Source organism: Pseudophryne corroboree, chromosome 10 (genome assembly GCF_028390025.1).
Source record: "Pseudophryne corroboree isolate aPseCor3 chromosome 10, aPseCor3.hap2, whole genome shotgun sequence".
NCBI lineage: Eukaryota > Metazoa > Chordata > Amphibia > Anura > Myobatrachidae > Pseudophryne > Pseudophryne corroboree.
In genome coordinates this window covers 128,600,888-128,613,448 of record NC_086453.1, presented here as the reverse complement: position 1 = coordinate 128,613,448, position 12,561 = coordinate 128,600,888, and the positions used below count along the sequence as shown (strand labels likewise).

The following is a 12,561-nucleotide window of genomic DNA, read 5'->3' as shown; positions in this document are numbered from 1 at the left end:
GGTTAGTCTGAAAATTACATACCTCAGTAGGAGTGAGTGGTTTATTTTTTCCCATTAAAGGCATCAGGTTCCCAGAAAATCAAGAGGAAGACAGTCCCTGGCTAAATAGCAATATTACTGTATATATTACCCCAGAACACAACATATTGCAGAGGAAAGTGGCGTATTGTCACAGCTGATACATTTCATTGTAACGATCTCTTCAACTTTATTCCTAAACATCTTTTTAAAATATTACTTGCAGCGCTTGTCCGTGCAAGAAGTTCTTCCTATACCTAATGGAGAGAGTCTTCGCGCAAGAGGATCACGTGATATGGGAAACCCTATTCATATAGAGCCATTAACACCCAATCAGATTGCTCCGCCACGCCCAGCGACACCGTCTTCCCTCACTCCGCCAATGCCCAAGGCCAATGAAATGTATTCCTGTACATTACCAATGCCACGGAAACCAGCCTCTGAGAACAGACTGGCCACCCTGGGTGAGTATTTTATTATTTGTTGTCGCAATGATCCAGCTTTGTAACACCTTGCTATAACAAGCATTGGTCAGCTGTGGCCCTCCACAGTTCTGTTCCCTTGACTACTACTACTCTTATTATGATGATCCATTAAAATATGATTCAGTGATGGATTATGGGCTTGATTCATAGTTGTACGCAATGCCAGTGTTTTTGTAGGTGAATGATTATCTGCAATCTGCATATGCTCCAATGTACCTTAGCAGTACCTTGAAGTGAGGATTTATACACAAAGTGATTGGCAGCCAGGGGCCATTTGTGGGCGGTTACACTCACTCAGGGAGTTGCTGAGTGCATGATCTGCGCCCGATGCTGAGTGTATGTATGCAGTAGCTGACAGCTGCGGTGGCTCCTATGGCGGCTGTTGCATTAGCATATTGTAGCACATCCACAGCTACAAAAATTGTATCTGCAGCGGCACTAGCGCACAATTGTAAATCAGGCTCAATAACCACCAGTGTGGGGTGACAATTGATTTCCACAGCTGTCACCACTGTAAGCGTGGCTTGTATCACTCTGTCTATCACATATGTGACATGACTACACTGCCAAATTTATTAAAGGTTTTGTTATTCTATTGCAGTTGAGAATAAGACCCTGCCTCGCATCAGCCCCCTGTCTGTTTTGCCTCCTCGTGTGGAACGTCGTAGAGTTCAAGCTGTCTTCTCTCACACAGCTGGAGAGAACAGCACCTTACTCAACTTCAACGAAGGGGACATTATACTTCTGTTGGTACCGGAGGCCAGAGACGGCTGGCACTATGGAGAGAATGAAGCCACTAAGATGTGAGTTGTGTACTAGGAGCTGGCAGTGACTCATTTATCCTCGGTGGGTGTGTACCTCGCCAGCTGCAAGCTCGTCACTCAGGGATAAAACAAAGATGCACTGCAAAAGAAAAAACATTAATTAAAACTTAGCAGTGTCTTTGCTGTACTAAATCCATAGACACAGCAGAGTACTGTGCTGGCTGTACCACATAGTTTGCTCATGTCACTGATGCCATTGATGGGGACGTTAGGTGTGTGGTGAGGGAGCACTAGGTGTGGGGGACAGAGGCCACCAGGTGTGTGCTGGTGGGCCCCCATGTGTGGGAGTGGGGGAGCACCACAGGTGTGGAGGCGGACACCAGCAGGTCGGCAGTCTAGGGAGCTGCGTCTGAGTTGCATGCTGTCTGTAATGTTCGCCCGCGAGTGGGAATAGCCCTGGCGCCGCTGCCGGCATTCTCGGCGGTCGGGATCCCAACCACCGGGATATTGACTACTTCCCATTCCGAGCCTGTCTGAAGCTGTGCAATAAGCCGATCACTGAGCTGCCTTACGTCAGGAGTCAGCACACTACTGTAGTTGCATTCGGAATCGGAGCTTGTGATTGCGCTTCTGTACCATCCTCATTCTCAAACAGGGGTGCTGGCATCTCTCTTTCTCAGTCTTCAGCCAGAGTAAGCACCTACCCCTACACTGACTGTACAATGAGCTCTGAATTCTCCCCGATCGGAGCTGAGCTGAGCTCCAATTGCGGCAGTTATGAATTGGGCTGGAGCCTGTTGTAATGCCATTGAGAGAAGCATTAGGCACAGCCTTGTGTGGTGCCCCTGGTACCCAGGCCCTCATGAGATCCTGTTGTCATTCTTGCGTTCATCATATGGCAGTTATACCAGTTTTACAGAAATCCATCATAGGACTCAATTCAATTAGCTGAAATTTACTCTCGAATGCAAGTAAATGCGGCTATATGCCAAATGTATGGCACTGCTGGATTGCAATACAGATAACTATTCATGAAGGTATCCGGTGTCTAGGTCGACAAGACTTAGGGCGACCACTATTGGTCGACAGTAACTAGGTCGACGTTTTCTAGGTCGACAGGTCAAAAGGTTGACATGAGTTTTAAAAAAAAAAATTCTTTTTTTTTACTTTTTCATACTTTATGATCCACGTAGACTATGATTGGGAACGGTAAGCATGGCGAGCGAAGCGAACCATGCGAGGGGACGCAGTGCACTCATTGGGGTTCCCGGTCACTGTACAGCGAAAATGACATAAAAAAAGATTACAAAACTCATGTCAATCTTTTGAGCTATCGACCTAGACCATGTTGACCTAGAGACCCTGTCGACCTAGAATACCTGTCGACATAGTTACTGTTGACCAATAGTGGTCGACCTAAGTGTGGTCGACCTTCAATACCACACCCATTCATGAGCTATTGTGCAAACATAGACACATTTTATTACAAAGAGGAATAATGGCATTTGTGGTACGCTTTCCTTTGTTCAGTGTTAGTAAATTATTGGTTTTGTGTAACTGTATATAAAATTGAGAATTATCGCCCTCTAGTGGAATATACATAAAATTGCATGTAATATTGAGGAAAAGTCTTTGAATGGTTTTGTTACGGGTTCCTTTAAACTTGGTCGAGGCACCAGGCAAGGTTGTCCACTTTCTTAACTCTAGTCCTCAGTTACCACCAACAGGTCATGTTTCGTTTTATCTTTAATCATGAACAAATAAATTAATCTATTTTGCTGAAACACCCCACCTGCTTCCATAGACAGAAATCCTCAAAACTTGACCTATTGGAGGTTGAGGCTGAGAACCACTGGTTCAGATTATTAATATTTTATAATGATCACAGGATATTAATCACTGCAAATATTAATTTGGCTTTTACAGATTTGTTCATATGGAGATATGTTACAAATGTGAATTGTTATTGGCCATTGAGGCTTGTTTGTGAACCTCTGATTTATAATGTGAACAAAAGCAGTTAATGTTCTTAGGTTACGTACCATCTTCTTCTGAAATATTTCATTGCTCCCCTAATGTACAGTATGAAAAGGTATTATATATTTGACTGTTGAAAGAATTCTACTTAATAACAGGTATTGTTGTAGGTGGGAACATCTCACCAGTAGATTACGTCAGTGTATTACACTTGGATAATTAGAGTGGAAGTGACTAACAGCAGGTTCTGTAGGGAGAGGAACCCATCACAACAGCTATAGAATACAGTCATTTGATACCTGTCACAGTAAGCTCCACCCCCCAACCCTGAATCTGGTTATTACTTTGATGTTAATATCTGACATATTTATACATTATTCATTCAGAAAGCATATTGGTAAAGGTCATGTACAGTTTAACTAAATATCCAATATACTTTATTTTTCCAATAGGAAAGGGTGGTTTCCTTTCTCTTACACTCGCCCCCTTCCACCAGTAGAGAATTCAGATAAACTTAGCTCAAGGTAAGACATTTTGTGTTGACATTTTATTTATATCACCTTTTACGAGCATACGGACCCCCCAATGTAGTGTCAAACCCACCTGAGAAATATGAAATAGGATGTAATGACGTCTGAGTTGACCGGACGTGCGGGTTCCTGGCCGAACTCTGACTTTTTTAAAGCTCCAATCATTTACAAGGCATAATTTTGCCTTGTAAATTATGCTACTTTAAAAAAGTCTGAGTTTGGCCGGGAACCCGCAGTTCTGGCCAACTCGGATGTCATTACATCCGACCTATAATATTAATAGGTTTTTAAATATACAGGTTGAGTCTCCTATAGCCAACATTCTTGAGACCAGTGGTATGCTGGCTATCGAATATTTCCATATTTTGGAATTTTTGCATACCATTAGAAGTTATCTTGGGGACGGGACCCAAGTCTAAACACAGTATGTTTTTATGTTCCATATTCAACTTGTAAAAAACCTGAAGGTAATTGATATAATATATTTAATAATTTTGTGCATGAAACAAAGTTTGAATACATGCACAACATGAATTTATGTTTCATATACATACAGTATAACAGTGGTTCACAAACTTTGTCAGGGCTTCCTTGGATTGTTGGTCCAGGATCAATTCAAATTATTTATGGTCAGTGTAATAGGCAAACCCAGTGCTGGTGGCTGCCAATCATAAACTACAGTATGTGGACAAACAGAAGCAATTCCTGTCCATCATCACACAATTAAACCTAAGGATGACTACTGTAAAAACACAATTTACTTAATTTAAGATTTCTTTCTAAATTTCTCAATAAGAAACTTTTGGCCTAGGGGTGCCGTGAGAAAAAATCTGATGCTATAGTGGGCCGTTACTCAAAAAAGTTTGGAAACCACTGGCTTATACACATAGCCTAAAGGTATTTTTTTACAATATTTTAATCATTTTCTGCATTTACCAAAGGATGTGTACACTGAAATGTCATAAACCAAAGATGTCACTATCTGTCGCACTCCAAAAAGTCTGTATTTTGGAATATTCTGTATATTTATTTATTTATTATTTATTCCCAGTTATTTATATAGCGCACACATATTCCGCAACGCTTTCATTTTTGAGTTTTGGTTATGGGAGACTCGGCCTGTAGTTATGCTTCTGCAATTGTATGCAAATATGGAGAACTTTTTTACATTAGAACCACATCCACTTGTTTATACGTCTTTTCAGTTTGCAGCATTGGGTACAAAGTGGCCAAATTATTCCCAATCCAGTATTAAGATATTTTACCATCTTTGTTCAACACTTCTTATTTTGTGATTTAAAATATGACTTCTTGTAAAGCTCGTACAGGCAGATGACACAGGTGAATGTGCAGACCAAAAGGCCCTAGGGTACACGCTTTATATATTTATTTTATTCAAAAAAACTTTTACACCCCTCAGAGGTCACATTCATGAAATCAGTAAATCTATAATTTATGTAAAGAGACACTATAATTCAGTACTAGATCCACATTGGTCTATCTTGAGGTACGTATGTTTTTGGAGCACTTCCTTACAAGGAATGAAGAACATATTAACTACAGGTTAATGGGCCAGTAACTACAGATGCAGCCTCATACATATTGCCTCAATACGCCACGTAGCGGGAGATGCCTGCGTGATGCCCACGTGGCGTGAGTGAGCTGCAACTTTTTTAGCATAATCTGTTAATCAGCATAAGGTGCTTGTGCGTCCTATTTGCGAATAAGACGCAGCTTAATGAAAAAAGGCACACGTAAAGACGCTCTGCGCTACTGAGTCACGGCATGGCAAGACTAGAAGGGCTGTTTACCGTGCAGGGAGTCTAGATGGAAGTAGACACTTCTGTAACACTTTTCTAAAGAGGTAGTATCTAACACATCAAACACTAACGTTTCCCCAGTACAGATTTTATGGATATCGTTTCTTAAGTACTGGTGACTTGATCAGATTTTTTTTTTTTTTTCAGTATTAAGTTTTATTGATTTTATGCAAAGAAAAACAGGGTACAGAAAGCAAAGAAGGAAAAAGAGGGATGGAAGACAAGACATTCCCAATGGTCATGGATACAAGAAAATATACATTGAAAATTAGCATATAAACATATAAGCAAAGCAAAATATCAGTGCAGGGATGGTGTAATGGTTAGCATTACTGCCTCACAGCATTGAGGTCATGGGTTTGATTCCCACCATGACCCTTACTGTGTGGAGTTTGTATATTCTCCCAATGCTTGCATGGGTTTCCTCCGGGTACTCCAGTTTCCTCCCACAGTCCAAAAATATACTGGTAGGTTAATTGGCTCCCAACTAAATTAACCCGTGTGTGTGTGTGTGTGTGTGTGTGTGTGTGTGTGTGTGTGTGTGTGTGTGTGTGTGTGTACATGTGGTAGGGAATATAGATTGTAAGCTCCACTGGAGCAGGGACTGATGTGAATGGGCAGATATTCTCTGTAAAGCGCTGCGGAATATGTGTGCGCTAAATAAATAACTGGTAATAATAATTTAGAACCACCTAAGCAAATGACATATCGTCCATGTTTCAGAGGGTTCAGTCAGATCAAAAGGGTAAGTGGGGGATTGCGCTGTATGATCACCTCTTCCCTCTGTATCGTACACATGCCACGGGTACAACTTCATGATAGGGGAGGAGGCTTTAGTGGAGTACAAAGCTCCAGCATCTCCATTTCTAAATGGTATGGGGTCTATTTACCAAGCCTTGGATGGAATAAAGCACCAGACGATCAGCTCCTAACTGCCATTTTTCAAACCCAGCCTGTGACATGGCAGTTAGGAGCTGATTAGCTGGTACTTTATAATTTTCCCTCTTTTCAATCATTCTCCCTAATTCACAGTCCCCTCTCTTCAGTCATTCTCCCCAATACACAGTCTCCTCTCTTCAGTCATTCTCCCCAATACACAGTCCCCTCTCTTCAGTCATTCTCCCCAATACACAGTCCCCTCTCTTCAATTATAATAATATTGCGGATTGAGGTACCAGCCAATCAGCTTTTTACTACCATTTTTCAAACCCAGCCTGTGACATGACAGTTAGGAGCTGATTAGCTGGTACTTTATCATTTTCCCTCTCTTCAGTCGTTCTCCCTACTTCACAGTCCCCTCTCCTCAATCATTCTCCCCAATTACACAGTCCCCTCTCTTCAATTATAATAATAATAATAATAATAATAATATTGCGTTTTGAAGCTAGTTGTATGTGGACACATTTGTACATCTGACAGCAGGCATATTTGCTATTAGGTAGAACTATGCATAGCCCACAGTTGTATCAATACAACCTCACTGAACTAAGCCTACATGGGAACAGCCCATTGCAATCCAGTTATTCCTCTTCAGTCATGCATGGAGATGGAATTGATATGCGTATGTCCTACATCATCTATTTGCTTAGTTGCAGAGCATGCGCTGATACCAGATAAGCTCTGTAAGCAGAGGAACTCCATCTATTTTCATCTTTCCACATTTATAAGTTATTTTAGGATTGGGACTTTCTCTTCCAAATTTGTGAATTCTTTATTCAACCACTGTTATTTTAGCATTATGTTGATTTGTTCCTGTTTCAGCTGGTATTTATCTGAAATGTCTTTGGAGAACGGCATCATTTCTTTATAATGCAATATGAGTTAGTTTTCCTTGTTAGACCTGATGTGAGGTTTCTTTTGCCACCGACATTTAGAGGCTTCAGTGTTGGAGTCACTTCTCATGGGTCTAATTGGTCAAGGTGATTTTGCACTTAGAATAAATGTCTCAGTGTATCATTCCCAGGATATTAGCATTGAATTATAGATTAGCAGAATATGGAGGCCATATCTTCAGAAGGATATTAATACATTAGAGACTGTACAAAGAAGGGCAACAGAGAAGGGAAATGGGGGACATGATAGAAACTTTCAAATATACAGATAGAGCCTCCGTTATTCAGGCTCTTTGTGTGACTAGGCACGCCCGCAAGGGCGCACCTAGTCACTGTGCGCATCTCCGTCTGGACGGGCGTGCGTGCCCGGACGAAGACGCTCCCAATTCACTTTAATGGAGAGCGTCTCCATCCGCGGGCCCGGACAGACATGCTCTGAATGGGAAGCGACTCGTGCACTCCCGGCATGACTAGGCGGATGGATCGCCTAGTCATGCCTGGAGTGCACGCCTGCGACTAGGCAGGGTTAGATACAGAAGGCTCCATCTGTATCAAGGGTTTGAACAAAGGGGGTAATTCAGACTTGATCGTAGCAGCAAATTTGTTAGCTGTTGGGCAAAACCATGTGCACTGCAGGTGGGGCAGATATAACATGTGCAGAGAGAGTTAGATTTGGGTGGGGTGTGTTCAAACTGAAATCTAAATTGCAGTGTAAAAATAAAGCAGCCATTATTTACCCTGCACAGAAACAATATAACCCACCCAAATCTAACTCTCTCTGCAAATGTTATATCTGCCACACCTGCAGTGCACATGGTTTTGCCCAACTGCTAACAAATTTGCTACTACGATCAGGTCTGAATTACCCCCAAAGTCCAGGAGGGAAACATTCTTCAAATGAAGAGAAGCAATAGGACATGAGGACATGCACTGAGACTGGAGGGGGGGAGGTCAGTGGCGCACCCAGGGGGGGTTTCCGAGTACCCAGAAACCCCCCTCCACTAAAAAAAAAAAAAATTTTTTTTTTTTTTTTTTTAGCTGCATGAGTATTATTAATGACTGTCTAGCGTCCTCTGCAGCCTGCTGTCTTCCTGGTGGCACTTGCAAGTGCAATAAAAGTTTACTTTTTTTTAATTATAGTACATATATATCCATGTGCCTACATATATACACATGTATATACATACATACATACGTACGTACGTACGTACGTACGTACATACATACATATAAACACACACACACACACACACACATATGATATATATATATATACATGTGTATATATATGTGTACTGTATGTGTGTATATATATATATATATATATATATATATATACATATGTATGCATGTTTAATATGCTATGTATATGTGTATATGGATTCACTACGATCTCCCGGCGGCCGGCCTCCCGGCGACCAGCATACCGGTGCCGGGAGGCCGGCCGTCGGCTTACCAACAGTGTGGCGAGCGCAAATGAGACCCTTGCGGGCTCGCTGCGCTCGCCACGCTACGCGCGCCACACTATTCTATTCTCCCTCCAGGGGGGTCGTGGACCCCCACGAGGTAGAATAAGTGTCGGTATGCCGGCGGTCAGGCTCCCGGCACCGGTATGCTGGTCGCCGGGAGCCCGACCGCCGGCATACTGAAGACCACCCGTGTATATGTATGTGTGTGTGTATGTGTGTATATATATATATATGTGTGTGTGTAGATATATGTGTATATATATATATATATATATGTGTAGATATATATATATATATATATATATATACACACACAGACACACTAGTTTTACGGACCCAGCATATACTGGGTCACCTCAGTCCCCACCCCCGTGATTGGCTCCGCCCAGTTCTGGAAACCCCCCCATGCAAATCCTGCGTTTGCCACTGGGGGAGGTTCAGGGGAAATTTGAGAAAAAATTACTTCACAGAAAGGGTAGTAGACAAGTGGAATAGCCTCACATCAGAGGTGGTAGAGGCTAAGACAGAAGAGCAATTTAAACATGCATGGGATAGACATAAGGATATCCTTACAAAGAAATAATAATCCAGATGGAAAATAGAACATTCAGTCCAAAGAACATCCAGGATGGTGATAGTGGTCTTTGATTGGTGGTGGCAAATCAGCAAGGAGCAAGCTTAACGCGTTTCGCTGGGCAACATACACCAGTGGCGGATCTAGACTTTTAGGGTGGCGGTTTAAGAATTCCGACTCCTCTCCTCTAATCATAGGTCCTCCCACTTAGTTATGCTCCTCCCATTCTCAATATTGAAGAAAAAAACACAGAAAATGTGGATAAGCTGGACCCGTGATAGGCTGGGGAAGTCTCAGAAACAACAATAGGGGTGGGTGACTGGTGCTGGGGTTTACAGCTGGTCTCTTACAGGCTGGTGAGCCTGAATAGATTATTGCAAGGTACAAAGCATGCAGTTTTTATCCTTATACATAAAAGGATAAATCTATGTAAGTGTTCTCATCTCCTGTCACTATTGTGTATTTCCATACATAAAAAAAACATCCAGACTCCAAACCAGAAAGAGAAGCTCACGCTGTGGGGCCATTGAGTATAGAGCGAGGTCTCATTGCTTTCAACATGTGCTGGTAGTTTTGCTTCCTCTTCCGAACTTAAGGTGCATACACACTTGCCGATAAAATGAATGACGTCACTCATTTTCACCCTTCCTGAGCGACGTCGTAAACTTTCTCGACAAGTGTGTATGCCGGCGACGACGACCGATGTGCAGCACATTGGTGGTGCATGCATGCCGTATTTGGACGTCATCCAAGAGCTGCCTGCATGGCTTGGCCTTGTCGTGACGTCAGTGATCGATATGGTCGTCATATCGCTCAGTGTGTACGACCAGCCGCCCGGCCCGGGAGGGGAAACACTAGACGACATCGCTCATAGGGGGTCATTTAGACCTGATCGCATGCTAGGTTTTTTCGCTGCGCTGCGATCAGGTCAGAACTGCGCATGCGTATGCACCGCAATGCGTAGGCGCATCGTACAAGTACAAATCGGATCGTTGCCCAGCGATGGATTGTACGAAGAATCCGTTCGCACAGCCGATCGCAAGGAGATTGACAGGAAGAAGGTGTTTGTGGGTGTCAACTGACCGTTTTCTGGGAGGGTTTGGAGAACCTCAGGCATGTCCAAGCATTTGCAGGGCGGGTGTCTGACGTCAATTCCGGTCCCAGACAGGCTGAAGTGATCGCAGCGGCTGAGTAAGTTCTGAGCTACTCAGAAACTGCACAAAACTTTTTTGTACCGCCCGGCTGCACATGCGATCGCACACTTGCAAAGTGAAAATACACTCCCCTATGGTCAGCGACTATCTGCTCGCAGCAGTGCAAAAAACCCCTAGCGAGCGATCAGGTCTGAATTAGGCTCATAGAGCGACGTTGTCTAGTGTGTATGCACCTTCAGTATCTGGACACTTATGGACGTCAATATGTGGACTAGGTTGGCATTTTAGAAGTCTGTCACTAAACATTAGATTAGACAGCTGAACACTAAATGTAATAAAGGTGTAGAAATAAATACAGTATGTATCTAACACTACTGAGAGTGCCCTCTCAGCAGCAGTGTATTAGCTGAACAGTGCTGCAAAGCCTCACATTTCTCATATTTGCACCATACTTCATGGAAACGTAATATTTCAAAAGGTCAATTAATGCGCCTTCTCCGTTACTGCACTGATTCTAACACTTTTTCTTTGCAAGCCAGCGCCGGATCTAGGGGGGGGGGCGAAGGGGGCGACCGCCCCCCCTAACACAGTCATAGCCACGCCCACTTTTGAGCAGAAGAGAGCTCTCCTGGGAGAGCCTGAGGCAGAACGATGTGCGCAGCTTATACCACAGCAGCACAGAGGAGCCAGGAGAGCAAGGGTTACAGAGCATTTGCTCCTCACTTGCTGGTGTGTGGGTACTAGGGCTAATAAATACAATTACCCCATAGCACAGTCACTTGTACATAGAACAATCACGAAGCTCTATCTTAGTCTCACTCAAAAAGTTCAGTCAGAATTGAGAGAGGAGGAGTTAGGATTGCAGATGGGAGGAGTTGGGACTGTAGAGGGAGGAGTCAAGATTAAACAGTAAACCGCCCCCCCCTAAAGAAAAGTCTAGATCCGTCCCTGTTGCAAGCAATAGATTTACTTAATTCATTTAAACAAAGAGGGTATCCTGATAGTGTATTAGAACAAGCCTTTTGTATATCCAATATGGACAGGATACAATTATTACAAAATAAAAACAAAACATGTAAAGGAGAAGGAGAACGAATTGACAGAATAGGAGAGGAGTGGGTTAAACCTCAGCTAGTCTGGGGGCAGGACGGTAAGGCATTATGGGAGTTTTATTGTTAGCCAATAGGAATGAATGTTGGGGGTAGGTGGAATGGGTTCTTAAGCCTGAGAAAGGGGCTGGGTCAGCCTCTTCTGCTTTTGTCGTGCTGAGGGTGAGTGCACTTCCCCCCTTTGTCTCCTTGCTGTGCTGCTTGCACATTGTGAAATATTAGGTTGCTACTGCTGTGGCAGTGTGCTTTATACTGTGCCTCCTCTATCTCCATTACCTGGGATTAACTTGCATACCCTCCAACATTTTACACAGAAAAATCTGTACAAAAATGTGAAAAAGGGGCGTGGCCGCGGGTAAGGGGAGCGTGACCACGCCCCTTTTCCTATGCTTTCAATGGAAGTTTGGAGAGCCAAAAATCGGTACAGACCATAAAAAAAAAGGTACTGTACCTATTAAAAAGGTACAGTTGGAGGGTATGAACTTGTGGCCATGCCCCGTCCCCGCCGCTCCTCTGGCCCCCCTGCCCGCTATATTGATGCAGCTCCGGCTCGGGAGCCGGCGTCCGGTGTCCCGGGCCTGAGCACTTTGCTCACGGCCGGGGCTGTGCCTGCTGGCGCTGCTGCGGGCGCCCGTCCACGGGCGTGTGCGGCGGCACGTGCGGCCGCCCCTTAGCCGGCTAGGCCGCGGGCGCCGGGGGAATCCCTCCGGCGCGGCGGCGGCTGGCGGGGGTCAGGGCGGCGGCCGGTGGCGAACTGGATCTGGCAGCCGGCGGGGGTAGCCGGCCGGGGTGCCCGCTGGTGTGAATTCCCCGCCGGCTGCTGTGGCGC

The 12,561-nt window shown here is 44.0% G+C and overlaps 1 protein-coding gene across 3 annotated transcripts in view; it reads left to right on the top strand.

Moving 5' to 3' along the window:
* The window catches only part of LOC134966223 (brain-specific angiogenesis inhibitor 1-associated protein 2-like), a 388,782-nt gene that overhangs the window by 357,081 nt on the left and 19,140 nt on the right, over positions 1-12,561 (top strand). For all 3 annotated transcript variants that reach the window (XM_063942788.1, XM_063942789.1, XM_063942790.1), the window contains 3 exons: positions 245-482; positions 1,105-1,306; positions 3,697-3,768. In XM_063942788.1, coding sequence (XP_063798858.1) covers positions 245-482; positions 1,105-1,306; positions 3,697-3,768 — 512 coding nt within the window. The remainder of the gene's footprint in view (positions 1-244; positions 483-1,104; positions 1,307-3,696; positions 3,769-12,561) is intronic.